At 42.2% G+C, this 15,634-nt stretch overlaps 1 protein-coding gene across 3 annotated transcripts in view; it reads right to left on the reverse strand.

Annotated features, from left to right (window-relative positions):
• The window catches only part of MTMR9 (myotubularin related protein 9), a 53,391-nt gene extending 42,801 nt beyond the window's left edge, over positions 1 to 10,590 (reverse strand). For 2 of the 3 annotated variants that reach the window (XM_057504840.1, XM_036889005.2), the window contains exons 1-2: positions 10,023 to 10,590; positions 1,338 to 1,446 (exon numbers count right to left, since the gene is read on the reverse strand). In XM_057504840.1, coding sequence (XP_057360823.1) covers positions 1,338 to 1,446; positions 10,023 to 10,204 — 291 coding nt within the window. In that variant the 5' untranslated portion in view covers positions 10,205 to 10,590. Of the gene's footprint in view, positions 1 to 342; positions 1,023 to 1,337; positions 1,447 to 10,022 lie in introns of those variants that run through there. The other variant, XM_036889006.2, reaches the window with a different exon arrangement.
• Between the last annotated feature and the right edge of the window lie 5,044 nt (positions 10,591 to 15,634).

Consider the following 15,634-nt stretch of genomic DNA (forward strand, 5'->3'; position numbering starts at 1 on the left):
TCACACTGCTGGACTCAAATTCTAGATCGTAGTGTAATAGTGGTTAAGTAATGTAATCCTTCCAGGCCTCAATTTCCTCAGCTATAAAATGGGGGAAATAACAGTACCTTCCTCATAGGGATATTGGGAGCATTAAGAGAGATAATGTATATAACAGGCCTGGAATAGTGACTGGCATATAATAATTTTGGCTATTATATGTTCTACATATGCTCCACCAATGTTCATTTCCCTCCCTTCCTAGACTGATACGCCATTTGGTCAGATATCATCATATCTTTATGCTACACTGACCCATTCTCAAGCCAGAGCAATACTTCTCTGGTCCCAAAATGTGCCTACATTCATCTGGAGCACTTGATTTCTAGATGACAACACCAGGAAAAACTGGAGGACCGGATAGGAGGAACCAACAGACAGAATGTCCTCCATCACAGTCCTCCATGGCAGATCCATCTTCTCACAGAGTTATGAAAAGCATTTCTATGTCTGGAAAAAAGGCATCAATTCAAACTGCAGTTATTATGGAGACATTCACTCAGAACAAGGTAGGGGCACCAATATCAGGCTCATACTGCAAACCCTCAGAATGAGGCCACCTCTCTCTAGGTCCCGGAAGGATCAGGCTCACCATAAGTCACGGGCACATGACTTATTAAAAAATAGACTGGACACACAGTTTAGCAGTTTAAAAAAACATCCCGATCCAAAGTTATTCTTCTATCTGTCCATAAACCATAAAGCCTTCCCCTCAAAGCACACAACACAGGAAACATGGAGAAGCTTGGCTGTACAATCCATCATCTGCTTCTATACTACCCTTGGCTGCCAATGACAACAAACAAAAGCAGAAACGCCAGTGTCCTCATCTGATTCAGGGCTGTAGCTGTCAGTAGTCTACAACTACTTAATTAAATTATTTTTAGGCTATTCTTTCCAATATTTAGAATTTTTTTCAGCTTAATGAGGTATAAATTGATAAAACTGTAAGATATTTAAAGGGATGATTTGATACATGTACACATCGTGAAAGTTTCTTCACACACACACAGCGGAATATTATCCAGCCTTAAAAGGGAAGGAAATTCTCACATGCTACAACATGGACAAACCTGGAAGAACAGGTATCATCAAAAACTGCTATAAGTCATTAAAATCCTATTACATGCCTATAACAATCAATCAGGGTAAGGCTTTTCCCATCAGTCTTCAATATATGAACCGTAAGAGATGCCCAAATATCTAATGAAGAAACACAAGAGCTACACTGAGTCAGAATATAAGATTCTTCTTTATTTCTGCTAATTTTCATCAGATTCTGCTCCTCAAATACTTACCTCAATGGAACTGGCTATATTCAAACATTCCTCCATTCCAGGAATATCCAATTGAATTATTCGAAAATCTTTACATTTTATGATGATGGTACCCAGTGATCCCACAAATCTGTAAAACATTACAAATTATGCTTAGGATCATACACATTTTTAACTTTTAAGTGTATGATTATTTCTTTGAAAAGAGAATGTAGTTGTAATCACCATCTATATCCAACTTCTTTTCCCCAGTTAGTCTAGTTAAGACTCAAGCCTGCATCATTAAAATGTGGGCCATAAGTTATTCTAAATATAAGTATTTTTAAATTTTTTTCAAATTCATAAAGTGATTCATACTAGACAATTCATTTAGTGGAAATTACTTGGGGCCTTACTTTAAAGAAGAAAAAAAAAGATCTGTAATTAATGTGTTAAATGTTTATATAGAGATATTTGTGAAACATAGGCAAACAGTTCATTTCAGATTTTATTTACTGCCAAGCTTTCAGCAGTTGGTTTTAAATAAAAGTATGTCTTTTTCTATCTTTAAAAACTATTAACTTTCAAGGCTATCCTAAAACAATTCCATATCTAATCATAAATTTTGTATCAGTAAGTTTTCTACAAATGTAATTTTACCTCAGTTGCAACTTTTGTCTTGCTTTTATTGTTTTGTTTTGTCTGTACTTGCTGATAGCTGATTTTTCTTTTGCTTTGCCACTGATAGTCCCAAATTCTTTTCCACTGATACTTCTGATTATGCCCTAAACTAAGAATTCTTAGATTGAGCAAAAGCAAATCGTTTTCCTTCTCTTTTTCCCTCTACCTACTCTTCCTGAGTTCCACCTCAATTCTAAGCACTCCCATGCCTCACACCACTCAACTGTTAATTTGGACAGGCAAACATTATCAACACAGGTGAAATCCTAGTAGAAAATTCCACCAGACATCCAGAGGTGATCAACACAAAAATATCTCTTATAAAATGTATTTCTGGAGGGGAGGAAAAAGGCAGAGTAGGAAGCAAGGCAGAAATCTCTTCTTACACTCACACCAAGGTGGCAACTACAGCAAATACAACTAAACCTGAGAACAACCTGAAGACTCAGAACACACCACCGACACCTGGGGAAGAAGAGAAGGCCACACAGAAAAGGGTAAAGTGACACAGCTGCGATCACATGGGACCCACGCTGTTCCCCCACCCCAGCGCACAGGCAGGAGGAAGAGGAATGGAGCAGGGAGGGGAGAGGCACTCGGGAACTGTGCACACCTGGCCCTGGAGATCTGCTCTGGGAACAAAGTCCACATTACATGGGGTACCGGTGATCAGTGGGGCTGGACACCAGGGACAGCTGTAACACTCTGGCCGGCTGAGGCTCCAGCCGCTTGTGGAAGACAGGCATGCTCTACTGGTCCTGATGCGACCCAACACACAGGAGGCAGTTTGAAAGATCTGCCAGCAGTGGGAGGGGTGTCAGAGGGGCAAGGGGTTGGATGGAGCTCTCTCTGCAGGAGAAAGGGCAGGCAGGTGGATGATACCTTCCTAGCCTTCTCTTGGCCCAACAGGTCGGACACTCTCTCAGGAGCCCCCGGGCACTTCCCTGCACACCACTGGCATGCCAGCCCATTCTGGCCAGCAGCATCAGGCTTTGTCGCCTGCCGGGCAGAGGGAGGCTTTCCCAGCGTTATCAGCCGTCTCAGCCCAATTTGAGAGTGCATTTAGGAGCCAGCCCCAGGTGCTCCTTCCTCCCCATGGGGGCTAAGCCTGGTGTCATGTGCTTTGCCACAGCCAGGGGGCACCCGGGCAATTCATTCGCAGCCTCACTACCGCATACCTCACTGCACCATGTGCCTGCCCCAGGCGACTGCCCCACAGACTCCATGAACTCAGCAGCCCGGACACTGCTGCAGGGCCGGCAGAGGGCGACCTTGCCCACAAAAATGCCAGCAGAAGGCACTGCTCTGATCGCAAAGGGAGGCTGAAACAACCTGCTGCCACAGGGGACTGAGAGACACCATGGCCAGCAGACATACAAAAAAGCAGCCCTGCCCACTGCCCACCCACAGCAACCGGGGCTCCACAGCAAAGGGGATCCAGGCACTGGAGGGTAAAGAGACTTGAGTTTCTGGGCACCACAAGACATCTTCATAAAGCCATTACTCACTAGACCAGGAAGTATAGCAGATCCATCTAATACAAAGGAAGAAACCCATACACCCTGACAAAATGCTGAAGCAGAGGAATATGTTCCAAACAAAACTATAGGATAAGACACCAGAAAGAGGACTAAATTGAAGGGAGATCACCAATCTTCCTGATAAGGATTTCAAAAATAAAGGTCATAGATATGCTCACTGATCTGCAGAAAAGGATTGGAGACCTCAGGGAGAACTTCAACAAGAGAGAGAAGAGCTGAGAAAGAGCCACTCTGAAGACTACAGTAACTGAAAAGAAGTATGCAATGGAGGGAACGAATCCACTGCTGCAAGTAAAGGAGACAATCAATGAGATGGCAATTCGAGAACAGGAAAGCAATGAAGCTGAAGGACAGAGAGAAAAAAGAATCTCTAGGAATGGAAGAATGATGAGAGCTGTGTGACAACTCCAATGAAACTATCTGTGTAACAGAAGTGCCAGAAGGAGAAGAGACAGAAAAGGGGTAGAAAGTATCTTTGAGGAAATAATTGTTGAAAACTTCCCCAATGTGGGGAAGGGAAGACACTCAGATCAGAGAAGTACAGAGAGCCCCTAACAAAAGGAACCTCAGGAAGACAGCACCAAGACATATGAAAATTAAAATGACAAAAATTAAAGATAAGGACAGAATACTAGAAGCAGCCAGGGAGAGAAAAGATTACTTACAAGGGAAACCCCTTTAGGCTATCAGCAGACTTCTCAGCAGAAACTTCACAGGCCAGAAGGGAGTGGCATGATATATTTAATGTCCTGAAACAGAAGGACCTTCAACCAAGAATCCTCTACCAGCAAGATTATCACTCAAATTCAAAGAAGAGATTAAACATTTCCCATATAAACAAAGGCCCACGTAATTTATAATCACTAAACCTGGAAATGCTAAAAAGACTGCTGTAGACGGGAATGTCCCCAAGGGTTAAATAGTTTTCACCAGTGAAAATAAACTCACAGTAAAGGTAGTACACCAATTACTTATACAAAATTAAAACAAAAGTAGTGAAACTAACTATATACAAAATCAGTCAAGGGACACATAAAAGGTGCAGATTATGACATCTAATACATAAATTGTGGAAGAGGAAGAAGAAAAAAGAAGTACTTTTGGATTGTGTTTGAAATAGAGCAATCATCAACTTAATATAGACTATTATATAGTCAGGAAGCTATCCTTGAACTTTAAGGTAACCACAAACCTCAAGACTATTAATAGATACACAAAAAACTAAAAAAGAGAAATCCAATCACAACACTAAAGAAAACCATCAAAAAACAAGATAAGAGTATAAGAGAGGAAGAAAGGAACAGAGAGAAGTTATAAAAACAACCAGAAAACAATTAATAAAATGGTGTAAGTACATAACTGTTAATAATTACCTTAAATGTAAACGGACTGAATGGTCCAATCGAAAGAAAAAGAGTGGCAGAATGGATAAAGAAACAAACCCACCTATATGCTGCCTATTAGAGACTCATTTCAGACCCAAAGACATACACAGACTGAAAATGAAGGGATGGAAAAAGATACCTCATGCAAATAATAGGGAGAATAAAGCAGGAGTAGCAGTACTTATATCAGACACAATAGATTTCAAACAAAGAAAGTAACAAAAGACAAAGAAGGACATTACATAATGATAATGGAGTCAGTCCAACAAGAGGATATAAATAACCATTATGAATATCTATGCATCCAACATAGGAGCACCTAAATATGTAAAACAAAGATTAACAGGGTTAAAGGGGGAAATAGATTACCAGCAATGGACTACACATTCTTCTCAAGGGCATATGGGACATTCTCCAGGATAGACCATTATGTTGGGCCACAAATCAAGTCTCAACAGATTTAAAAAGACAGATATCACAAAGTATCTTCTCTAACCACAATGGGATGAAGTTAGAAATCAACCACAAAAGGAAAATTGAAAAATTCCCCAAAGTGTGGAAATTAACACACTTTTAAACAACCAGTGGATCAAAGAAGACATTACAAAGGAAATTAGAAAATACTTAGAGACAAATGGAAAGAAAAACACAACCTTACAAAACCTATGGGACACAGTGAAAGTTGTATATATTGTACATACATATACATAAAATCATTTGATATATATCAGTCATGGATGGGCTGTTTGATGATGGTATAGGAAACTGGTTTGCTATATAGAGAAAAACAAAGTTGCATTCTTAACACACTTGAGACAAAGATAGAATACAAATGAATCAGAGACCTAAATATGAAGGGTAAAACTATAAAGGTAATAGTAAAGAAAATGTAGGAGAATAGTGAGAGGGATCTTGGGAAAAGGAAGGACTTAAGTAGGACTTCAAAAACCTCAAACCATAAAGTAAAAAATTGATGAACTTTGCACTAAAATTAAGGACACCACTGCAAAGCTAACAAACAGGTGGAAGACTAAGAGAAAACATCTGCAATGTCTAAGCAAAGAATTAATGCCTAGAAAGTGTACAAGGAACTGGTGAAAATCACCATGAGAAAGATAACAAACCCAATTTTAAAAAGTGGGCCAAGGAAATTCACAGAAAGGAAAAAAATTTTTAACTCAAGTACTAACAAATATATAGAAATATGCACCAGTATTTAGAGAATTACAAGTTTAAAACTAACAGATACGATTTCACAATTATCAGACTGGCAAAAATTAGAAAGACAGTAATACCAAATGTTGGTAAGAATGTGGTAGGAATAGGGACTGTGGTGTAGGGCAAAGAGGAATAGTCATTGTGGAGAGCCATCTGGAACTACTTTGTGAAATGAACTACGAATCTGCTTTCTGGCTCGATCCCATCCTAGGCGCAATCTCAAGGAAACCTTGCACAAGACTATAATTAGCGCATGTTTATCAGAGTTGTTTGTGAGAACAAGTAGTTACAGGTCATGCAATGGGTCAGATAAATACAATGCTGTAGACACGGGAATTCTACGTCGTAGTCAGAAGCAGTGAAATAGCTGTTCATACAGCAATGCGGAGACATCTTGAAAAAGAGTATTGAGTTACTATGCTGAGAAGTAGAACAGTATCTACAACTGAATCCTGCACAGGTAGGTTACACTCACACAAGCATGTGTACACGTATCAACACACAACAGTGCTGTGTGATTTATAGATATACATTTACGCAAACAGCAACACTTAACAGAGTTGCCTGTAGAGCTGAGGATGAAGTGGAAAACGGGAGTGAAAAATTAGGGTTGAAGAAGAATAAAATAAAATAAAATAAAAAACAAGAAAAACTACATTGTAAAGACTCAAATCATGAAAATGAGGCATCGTCAACTGAGTAGGATTAATTTACAACATCTCAGGTCCCTGGAAAGAAAAAACAAGAACCCCTTCCCAAATCTGCATATAACTTGACTCCCCCCAAATTTACTAATAGCCTACGGTTGACAGGAAGCTTACTGTAACATAAAACATTTATGTTAGTAACACAGTTTGTATGTTATCTGTGTTTTAGACCATATTATCACAATAAAGCTACAGAAAATGTCAAAAATCCTCAAAAACTTTCCAATATATTTATTGAAAAAACCCCTCATTTAAGTGGACCCATGCAGTTCAAACCCATGTTATTCAGGGTCAACAGTATTTGATTGTAAAACTTGGGTAAACCTTGTCTGCTGCAAGCATTAAATAAATTATGCATGTAACATGAAAGCATTCTGTAAGCTGTAAAGCAACGTTCAAATATAAGCTACTACTAGATATGTGAGAGGTTTTCTTCCTCTTTTGCTGTTCAGAGGGGCTAAGAAGCTTGCACAAGGGCACCTACCTAACAAGAGGCAGAATTGCTCCCCCTTAAAACTGTTCTTCCCCTCACACCGCATTCACAATTCACTAGCAAGGCATGGCAGCTCAGCCTCTGAAACGCATCCCTAACCTGACTGCTTCTGACCACACTACTAACACGTCCACTCAACGTCACCACCGCCTTTTACGTGAACTACTCAACACTCTCCTAACTGGACCTGCTGCTTCAACTCCTGCCCCTCTCCAATCCATTATTTGCCAGCAGCCAGAATCATCTACTAAAAAGGCTACTGGCTGCTACTCCCTTGCCTTTGACTCTCCAAGGGCCTCCCATGAAAACATCACAACGGTGTATGTAAGGCCCTACGCCATCTGGCCCCTGCTTATCCCTCCAACCGCAGTTTCCGCTGCCCCCCTAACCTCTACTCCTTGCTCACTGCCTTCCAGCCACACTGGCCTCTCTGTTCCTCCTTGTACTTTCCACGGATGCTCCCACCTCAGGTTTTGCATCTGCTCTTCCCTCTGACTGGAATTTCTTTTTGCCAATTTTCACTTTCACTTTGCTAGCTTTCTCCCTTCATTCAAATGTCATTCATTCAAATGTCACTGGTCTTCTCTGAAATTCTTTCTAAATACACGGCCTCCTGGCAATCTCCATCCCCTCATATTCCTTTAACTCACTTACTACCTGACACTGTATGTCAGACAACCAACAAACGTGTTGATTTGACTGTCCGTCTCCTCCACCAGCACACAGCTCCTCATCTATCTTGGTCACCCCTGTCTCTGCAGAGCCCAGACAGTGCTCAGGACACACAAGACAAGCAAAGTACATGTTTCTTGAGAGCAACGATTAAGCAAACTCTGATCTCACCATCCAGCTCATGCTCTTTCCGTTGTATCAGGCTGCTTCCCAGGAAGATGTTAAATGTGTATAGTTTGTCGTTTCTCCCCAAACAGATTAAAAGGTCATACTTCTTCAAGCTCCACCAGGCCCAGCATGTATTAAGTGCTAGGTAACTGATGTAATGAAAGTGTGAAAAGCAACCATAAAAAGAGGTAAATAGCAAAGAAAAGAAAGTTGATGGCTTGAAGAAACTCTCACTTGTATTCTTTGGTATCACTAACCAGTCAGTTGTCAATTCTTCTTTTATTTCCTATGTGCCTATCGACCCAAGCCTCAATTAGGAGTTTTGAGGTTTTAATTTAAAAAATTAACCAAATGTTGAGTCCTGGTTTCAAGGAGCTAACATATACGTAATTACGAAAATACAAATTTTAATATACTTATGAAACAGGTAAAAAGAACTAAAGGACTTCAAGGTGAGGGGAATTATTTCCAGGTGTGGGATTAACAGAAGAATCTGTGAAAGAAAGGGGGTTGAATGGTTAAACCAAATAGTGATAGATGGGAACAGTTGCATGACAGCCTGATATAAACTCCTGAAAGACAAGAACTGTATTTTATTCATCTCGGTGTCCTTAGTGCCTCACAAAATGTCTGGAATATAACAACATTCAATAAATGTTTAACAAACTTGGGAGGAGCAAGGCACTCCAGGCAGAAGGCAGACCATTAGCAAGACACAAACATGAGAGAATGCAAGACATGGATGAACAAAAACAGAGAGTGCGGACTGGCTAGTAGAAAGGGTTCATGAAAGGGAACGGCAAGAACTAGGGTGGAAAAAAGCAGGTTCGGGCCAGGACAGGGGAGTGCCATAAACATAACAGATTAAGGGGTTTAGGTTTTATTGTGCAGACAAGGAGAGAACACTGAAAACAGTTACACAGGAGAAGGTGATCTGGGGAGTCTGGTAGGAGCCCTCCGCTTAAAAAAAACAAAAACTAAAAAACTATCACCATTTCACCCATACTGTTTCAAATTCTACCGTTAGAAATTTTTTTTTTAAGATATATCCTCTCTAGGTATCTTCTTCATATCCAAACTCTTCTGAGAATAGAAAAAGCTGTTGTCAGTGACTTATATTTCGGTGTAAACTGGATGATCAATTTCTATTCTCTTGGGTAGAGTAAGTACACAGAGCCAGTGGACAAATGGGAATTTTGACTGCAGATGGAAGTATAATTTTTTGACTCTGAGATACTACTACCTTGGAAAGATAGAATCTGGGATGCAAAAAAGAGGTTAATTAATTCTTTTACTTAAGAGCCAACTGTTCTTTCCAGAAGCAGAACTGAGTAAAAATAAATAAAAGACATTATAACCTCCCATAGTGGGAAATATTAAACTGATTATCTGGAAGGTAGGAAATAAGGAGAACTGTGATAAACTGAACATTTGGTGGGGAGGGGTTTGTGGAATTTAGACACATACTGATTTCTTTGGGTTTTTCTCAAAAGTGGCAAATAAAGATTTCACCTAAGTCACAATCACAGCTATAAACTGTGAGGGGCAATTAATATTCAAAGAATACACTGGTGCAAGAAGGAGGAATTTAAAAATACTGAAAATCCACCCAACTAGGGTTATGTATCAAAAATGATAATCAAGATGATAACAACCATGTGATAACTCTGGGAATTCCACCGAGATTTAATGGAAACCCGGTATCTCACTTGGATGCTTTCTGCTTTCCAAAACGCAAATCCTCAGTCTAGGCCGGGGAGGGCTCGCTTTGCCGGCTGGTTGGGTAATGGGACGCGTTGCCTCCGCCGTCCACCCAGGGGACCCCAGGTTCCCTGCGGAACAGGGGTGGGACAGGCACTCACCGCTTGTCGATGGCATCGATGTTCGAATGGAGGAGCCACAGCTCCTCCGTGTTGTCCTGCCGGGAGGACAGGATCAGGTGGTGGCCAGTCAGACACAAGGTCCCCTCGACGGCCGGATAAAAGGGCCGGTGCAGCACCACATTGTCCACCCGTGGGGTCTTAATCAGTTCCGCAAATTCCATGCTCCCCAGAGGCGGGAGGACGGGCACCGTCGAGTCCGGCAGAGGCTAGCCGGTTACACAGCCGCAGGGCTGCCACGGAGGACGACCTGGAGCGGGGCGGGCCGGAGGGGCGGGGACCGGGACACCGGGCCCCACCCCGGGCTGGGGCGGGCGCGGCGAGGCCTGTGGCCGCCGAAGACGGGGCCGGGCCGGGCCGACTCGCCTCTTCCCCACCCCCTTGTTGCCCCAGGCCCAGGACTCGGGCGGAGAGGGCTCCCCGAGACAGGCTCTGCCGCCGCCGCCGCCACCTGGACACCGATCTCGGGTGGGGAGGCAGAGGTAGAAGGAGGAGGCCGCTTCAGGGACAGTTCCGAAGTCCCAGCCGCTAGGCACTCCTGGCGGAAGTAGCAGCTTGCGGCCGGAGGCTAGAGCAACTCCGGGCGGAAGCTGCGGAGCTCGGGAGTCGGAAGCCAGGGAAATCAGAGCCGGAAGTTGGTTCCCTTCTAGGTCCTCTGAGAATGCCTCCGGAAACACCAACAAACTGGAAGATTTGTGTTCCTACTGGGGAAAAAGCTCTTTGCCTTCACTCGCTCCACATCCTTCCAGATAATCCGTCATCAGAAGAGGTCGGGGAACATGGGGCGACGAAAAGTCCCTCCTTCCCTCCACTTGAGTAGTAATCCTTCTAAGGGCCCTTCAGAGCGTGGGGCTGCCGTCAATGGCGATTTCACCCATGCGCCTTGGAGAGCAGATAAGTGTGGGATCGAATCAGTATTGTGACCCAGGGTAGCGGCCGGTTGTAAGGCAGGGACGCGGGGTCGAACGCCGCCGACTCCAGAGGGCACGGGGCCGAGGTGCTGTGACCTCGATCAAGAAAGAGGAGGAGCATAAAAACCTGAGAGAGATCTAGGTAGGAATACATATGATGCAAAAAAGGTAATCCTGTCCTGCGAAGAAACTCAAGTGACTCGCCAAAGCACAGCTGATTTTAGCAGAGACCGGACTTCGGTGTAGAACCCTGAAATCCAAGGTGTTTGGGCGTTGGTCACCACCGCACAGCCTCCCCCTTAAATGTAATCCAACTGAAATACCCCCAACACCTAAATTATGCCAGACCTTCACTCAATTTTGCCTTCCTTGGTGCCTCCCTACCTTTTTAAACTGACATTTTCATTCTAAAATAGGGAGTTAGCAGGGAAATATGCAGGGACTGGAATCCTGATCTATTGTCACTTCATTGACCTTTGACATCCTCAATATCTAACGCCTAAGAATAGAGAGTTGGCTGAGGTTTCACAGTAATCAAGACAATAAATCACCTCAAGTCTCATCAGACCACCCAAAACATGTGCGTGCTTCTGCCCTTGCCCTTCCTAAAGTGCCCCCTTCTTAAAACTAAACACTTCACAAGATTGTTATAGCTGAGAATCTAATTTTATTTTGTCTGCAAAAGAAAAAAGAGCCAACAGAGAAGGAAGGATACGGGAAAATTATTTATAAAGCAATTTTTTTAACTGGAATTTTTGTTGTCCTTCACTGTGTGGTTCATTTTAACAATTCACACTTGTGGAAGGGTGAATTTGCCTCCAGAATGAATAATCAAGGAAAGTTTTACAGTGAAGGTGTCATTTGAAAGGAGGACCTTGAAGGATGAGGAAGATTTACACTCTGAATGGAGTGTTGCCAAGACAGATCTCCAGTTTAATGATGTCTGCTAGAAGTGGGGAAAGATTTTACAGAAATTTCATGACTTTTTTCTTTTAGTTTTCCTTAAAGAAAGCCTATGAAAAAAACATTGTGATACTAAATTAAAAAACATTTATTATTCCATAAATGCTTTTTTTTTTTCCTTTTTTGCCCATGAGAGAAAGTTGTCAATACCATGCTGGATTGTTACAGCATCACTGGAAACTATCAGAAAATTACATCTACCTGGGGTTGAAGCTCAACTGATTGTCCTTGAGATCTAAAGAAAACAGTAGTAAAATAATACAGGGAATGGGAGCACAATATGAACTTGCTATCTGAACACTAGATGGCACTAGAGCTTGACATTAATAGGATTAGCACCTATTAAAATCAATGAAGCTGTAGTCAAACAAGTTATTATCCAAACTCCCTGGATACAGGGGTCTAAAAGGATTCTGATAACGCCCCAAAGAGGCTGTCATTTATAATTCATATAAACCAACACCTTACAGATGTTATTTTTATCATTTTTAGGATAAATGACACTGATACACTAATCATCTAGATGTTATTCTATCAAATACCTAGCTGTATTAAGTACCTCCTTTATCATTAGCACTGTAGATCATGGAAACAATAGATATGACACAGCCGTTGCCCCCAGAGTAATAGCTAATTTGGGAAGGCCAACACATTTCACACAACTGATAAACAAAAAAAAAAGAGTAAGTGCTAATTTTGAAGTAGAGTTACTTTCCTAGTTTTGTGATTCTCTATCAGGCCTTGAGGAGTTAGTAGATACCGAGGCAGGTCAAAGGTAGTTTGAAGAAAGCAGGTTAACAGTTGCCCAAAGTAGCCGGAGAACCTAAGGTGGAAAGATGCTGCCTACGTGAGCCATTGATGAGCAGCTACAGGCCATCTGCCTTGTTATTAATGTTGAGTGTAGGCAGCTGAAACTTGACAGCCTCCTGCTGTGTCTTGTGTTTTCCATCCCTTTCAACCCCTAAGCAAATCAATCACCAAATTGTTGATCTGTATGTTCTCACAGTTCTTGAATTCTCCACTTCTCCCCATCCCTAAGGCCCATGCCATAGTTCAGGCCACCATCATTTTTCACCTACTGTTACTTAAGAAAAGCCTCTCAGTTGGTCTCCTTTCATCTAGTGGGGTTCCCCTCCAACCCATTTTTCCACTTGGCAGCTAACGTCCTCTTTGCTGTTCTAAATGTCTTTCTCCTTTTCTTAACTTGTAAGTTCCTTTGTGATTTAGCCCCTTAGGCAGTGGTCAGCACTGCCAATCTCATCTCTCCAACTCTCTCTCTACACAGCACAACCGCCCCCGACCCCATTCCTTGCAATTTTCACAGCAGCCCTCCTTAAATAGCTCACAATTTCTTGAGATTTTGCACCCACTTAGAATCTTGCTACTAAGTGGAAGTGTAGAACAGGAACTCACATCATCAACCTTCCTGGGAACTTTGTTAGAAATGTGTCACTCCAGAGCTACTGAATCAGAATCTGCACTTTAACAAGATTCCCAGATGATTTTTATGTATGTGAAAGCTTAAGAAAGCACTTATTTAAACGATCTGGATGTTCTTTCTGCCTGGTATATACTCACCTCACTCCCAATACGCTGCCCCTTGACGTGCTAAGACCTATCATCCTTCAGATCTCTCTCAGATGTCACTGCCTCTGCGAAACCTTCCCTAATTACCCCCCCCCCCAAAACTCTGGGTTCCACATGAGATAGATTCCACAGCACCATGTAATAATCATACGAGTTCACACTATTGAATATTTATTTTGTATTCCAGACATTCTGCTAAATGCTTTACATGAATTGGCTCATGTAGTCTTTCCACAATTTTCTGAGATTGATTAGCATTCTCCTTTTGCCACTGAGAAAACTGAAGCACAGGGATCTTAGTTACTTTTCCAAGTTCAGACAGCAGGAAGTGGTTTCCCAATAGTCAGGCACAGACTCTGCTCTTCACCACCATGTTACATTGCGACCATGAGGCCTCAGCGCCCCTTGATTACGCTCTCTGATTTACTCCCTCTCAGGAAACTGTATTGAAATAGACTTCTTGTGCGTCCATAACATCCCGCTAGACAGTAAGCTCCTTAAGAGCAAGGACCATTTCCTGATTGGAGTATGGCATCTAGCTTAGCATGAATACACAATAGCCACCCAATGTGTATTTGTTGACACCCTGTATTTTACTGAACATATTCCACCCTTTCCTCCTGCCACCACAATCTGAGTGACTTGAGATATTATTGCAGATATTTAGCAGCTTTTTTTATGAGAATAGGAGGAAGATGGTGTTATATTGTTCCCAGATGAATAACTTCTCAGTGATGATATCTTCTTATTTGGTCACTGCTGTACAACTCACAAAATGTTTTCAGATACGCTATCACAATGGCTCTCTCAATGACCTGATGGAGTAAATTGAAGTATTGTTTCCAGCTCAAACGGAAAGAACTGAGGTTCAAGGGATTGTGATGTCCTTTCAATCAAATCCAAGCAGTAAAGCAAATACCCACAGTCAACACTTTGAGTTCAAAACCCCGGCCCTTGCCATCACAATAATTTAAATCAGACGTTCTGTGCCTTGCTTGTGTCTGTTAAGACTCTGAATTGTGGGTGTTGGGAGAAAACAGCCATTCTTAAGTAAGCACAGGAAGGTTTATTGCACACAGCAACAAAAGTAGACCTTCTGGGGACAATGATATGATCATTGAGTCTGTGGTCAGCTCCTACATTCTAATAGCTACATTCCCTATGTCTGGTTCCTGTGTCTCAATCACTGAGCCACCTCATTGCTTTTCTTGACACCAATTAGAACAAGAACCTAGCCCTGTAGAAGAAAGTGACAAAGTAGAAGGAAGAAGGACTATTGCTATTACACATAGAATAAATCAGCCCAAACCTAATTGCTTAAAATGACATCCAGCGATTGGTAGCTAGAGAGCAGCTGGGGGCTGCCCAGGCATCTCTTTCTGCAGTCTCAAGGTCTCACCTTGTAGTCAGCTTGGGAGTTAATTTGTTGTTCCTGCCGGCTCAGTGGCCTTGGGGTGGCCGGCGTGCATCCATGGCAGCTGAAGGTGTCAACAATGAATATCCCAAGAGTGAAGCAGAAACTGCATCAGATTTTATGACGTAGACTCAGATCACATAGTGTCATTTCCACTGCACTCTGTTCATCTTAAACAGCCTCAAAAACCCACCCAGTTTCAAGGGGAGAGGCCATAAGCCCCACCTCTCCATAGGAGCAGTGTCAGAGAACAGATGCCACAGCCATGCAGCCGATGGCGGGAAACACTCGTACGACCCCAGCTTCCCCGTCACACTGGCAACTGAAAGAGCAACGAAGAGAACAGTGGGAAAGTCAGCACACTCTTTTTGGTGAAGTGCTTTCCTGCTCATAGCCATAATGAAATGAACTAAGAATATGCAATTACATATAATTAGGTATAATTAAAGTAAAGAGACATGTCTAAAATAATGGCATAATTAAAAAGTCAGAAAATTTACTGGGTGCGAATGTCAACGATGCTAATTCAGTGATTACTGTTGGTTTATTTTATTGTCACTGAACGCAAACCGGGGTCAGTGTCCAATCAAGTCGGGACGCAACCTCAGTCTGCTCTTAACTCGGTTGGTCACACCTCCCCAGCTTCCCATTTCTTCTTTCCTCATGCTCTTTAAGGCAAGCTTTATATGTAATTTTAAATGCCACATATAGTTTTGTTT

The sequence above is a fragment of the Manis pentadactyla genome, chromosome 1 (genome assembly GCF_030020395.1).
Source record: "Manis pentadactyla isolate mManPen7 chromosome 1, mManPen7.hap1, whole genome shotgun sequence".
Classification (NCBI taxonomy): domain Eukaryota; kingdom Metazoa; phylum Chordata; class Mammalia; order Pholidota; family Manidae; genus Manis; species Manis pentadactyla.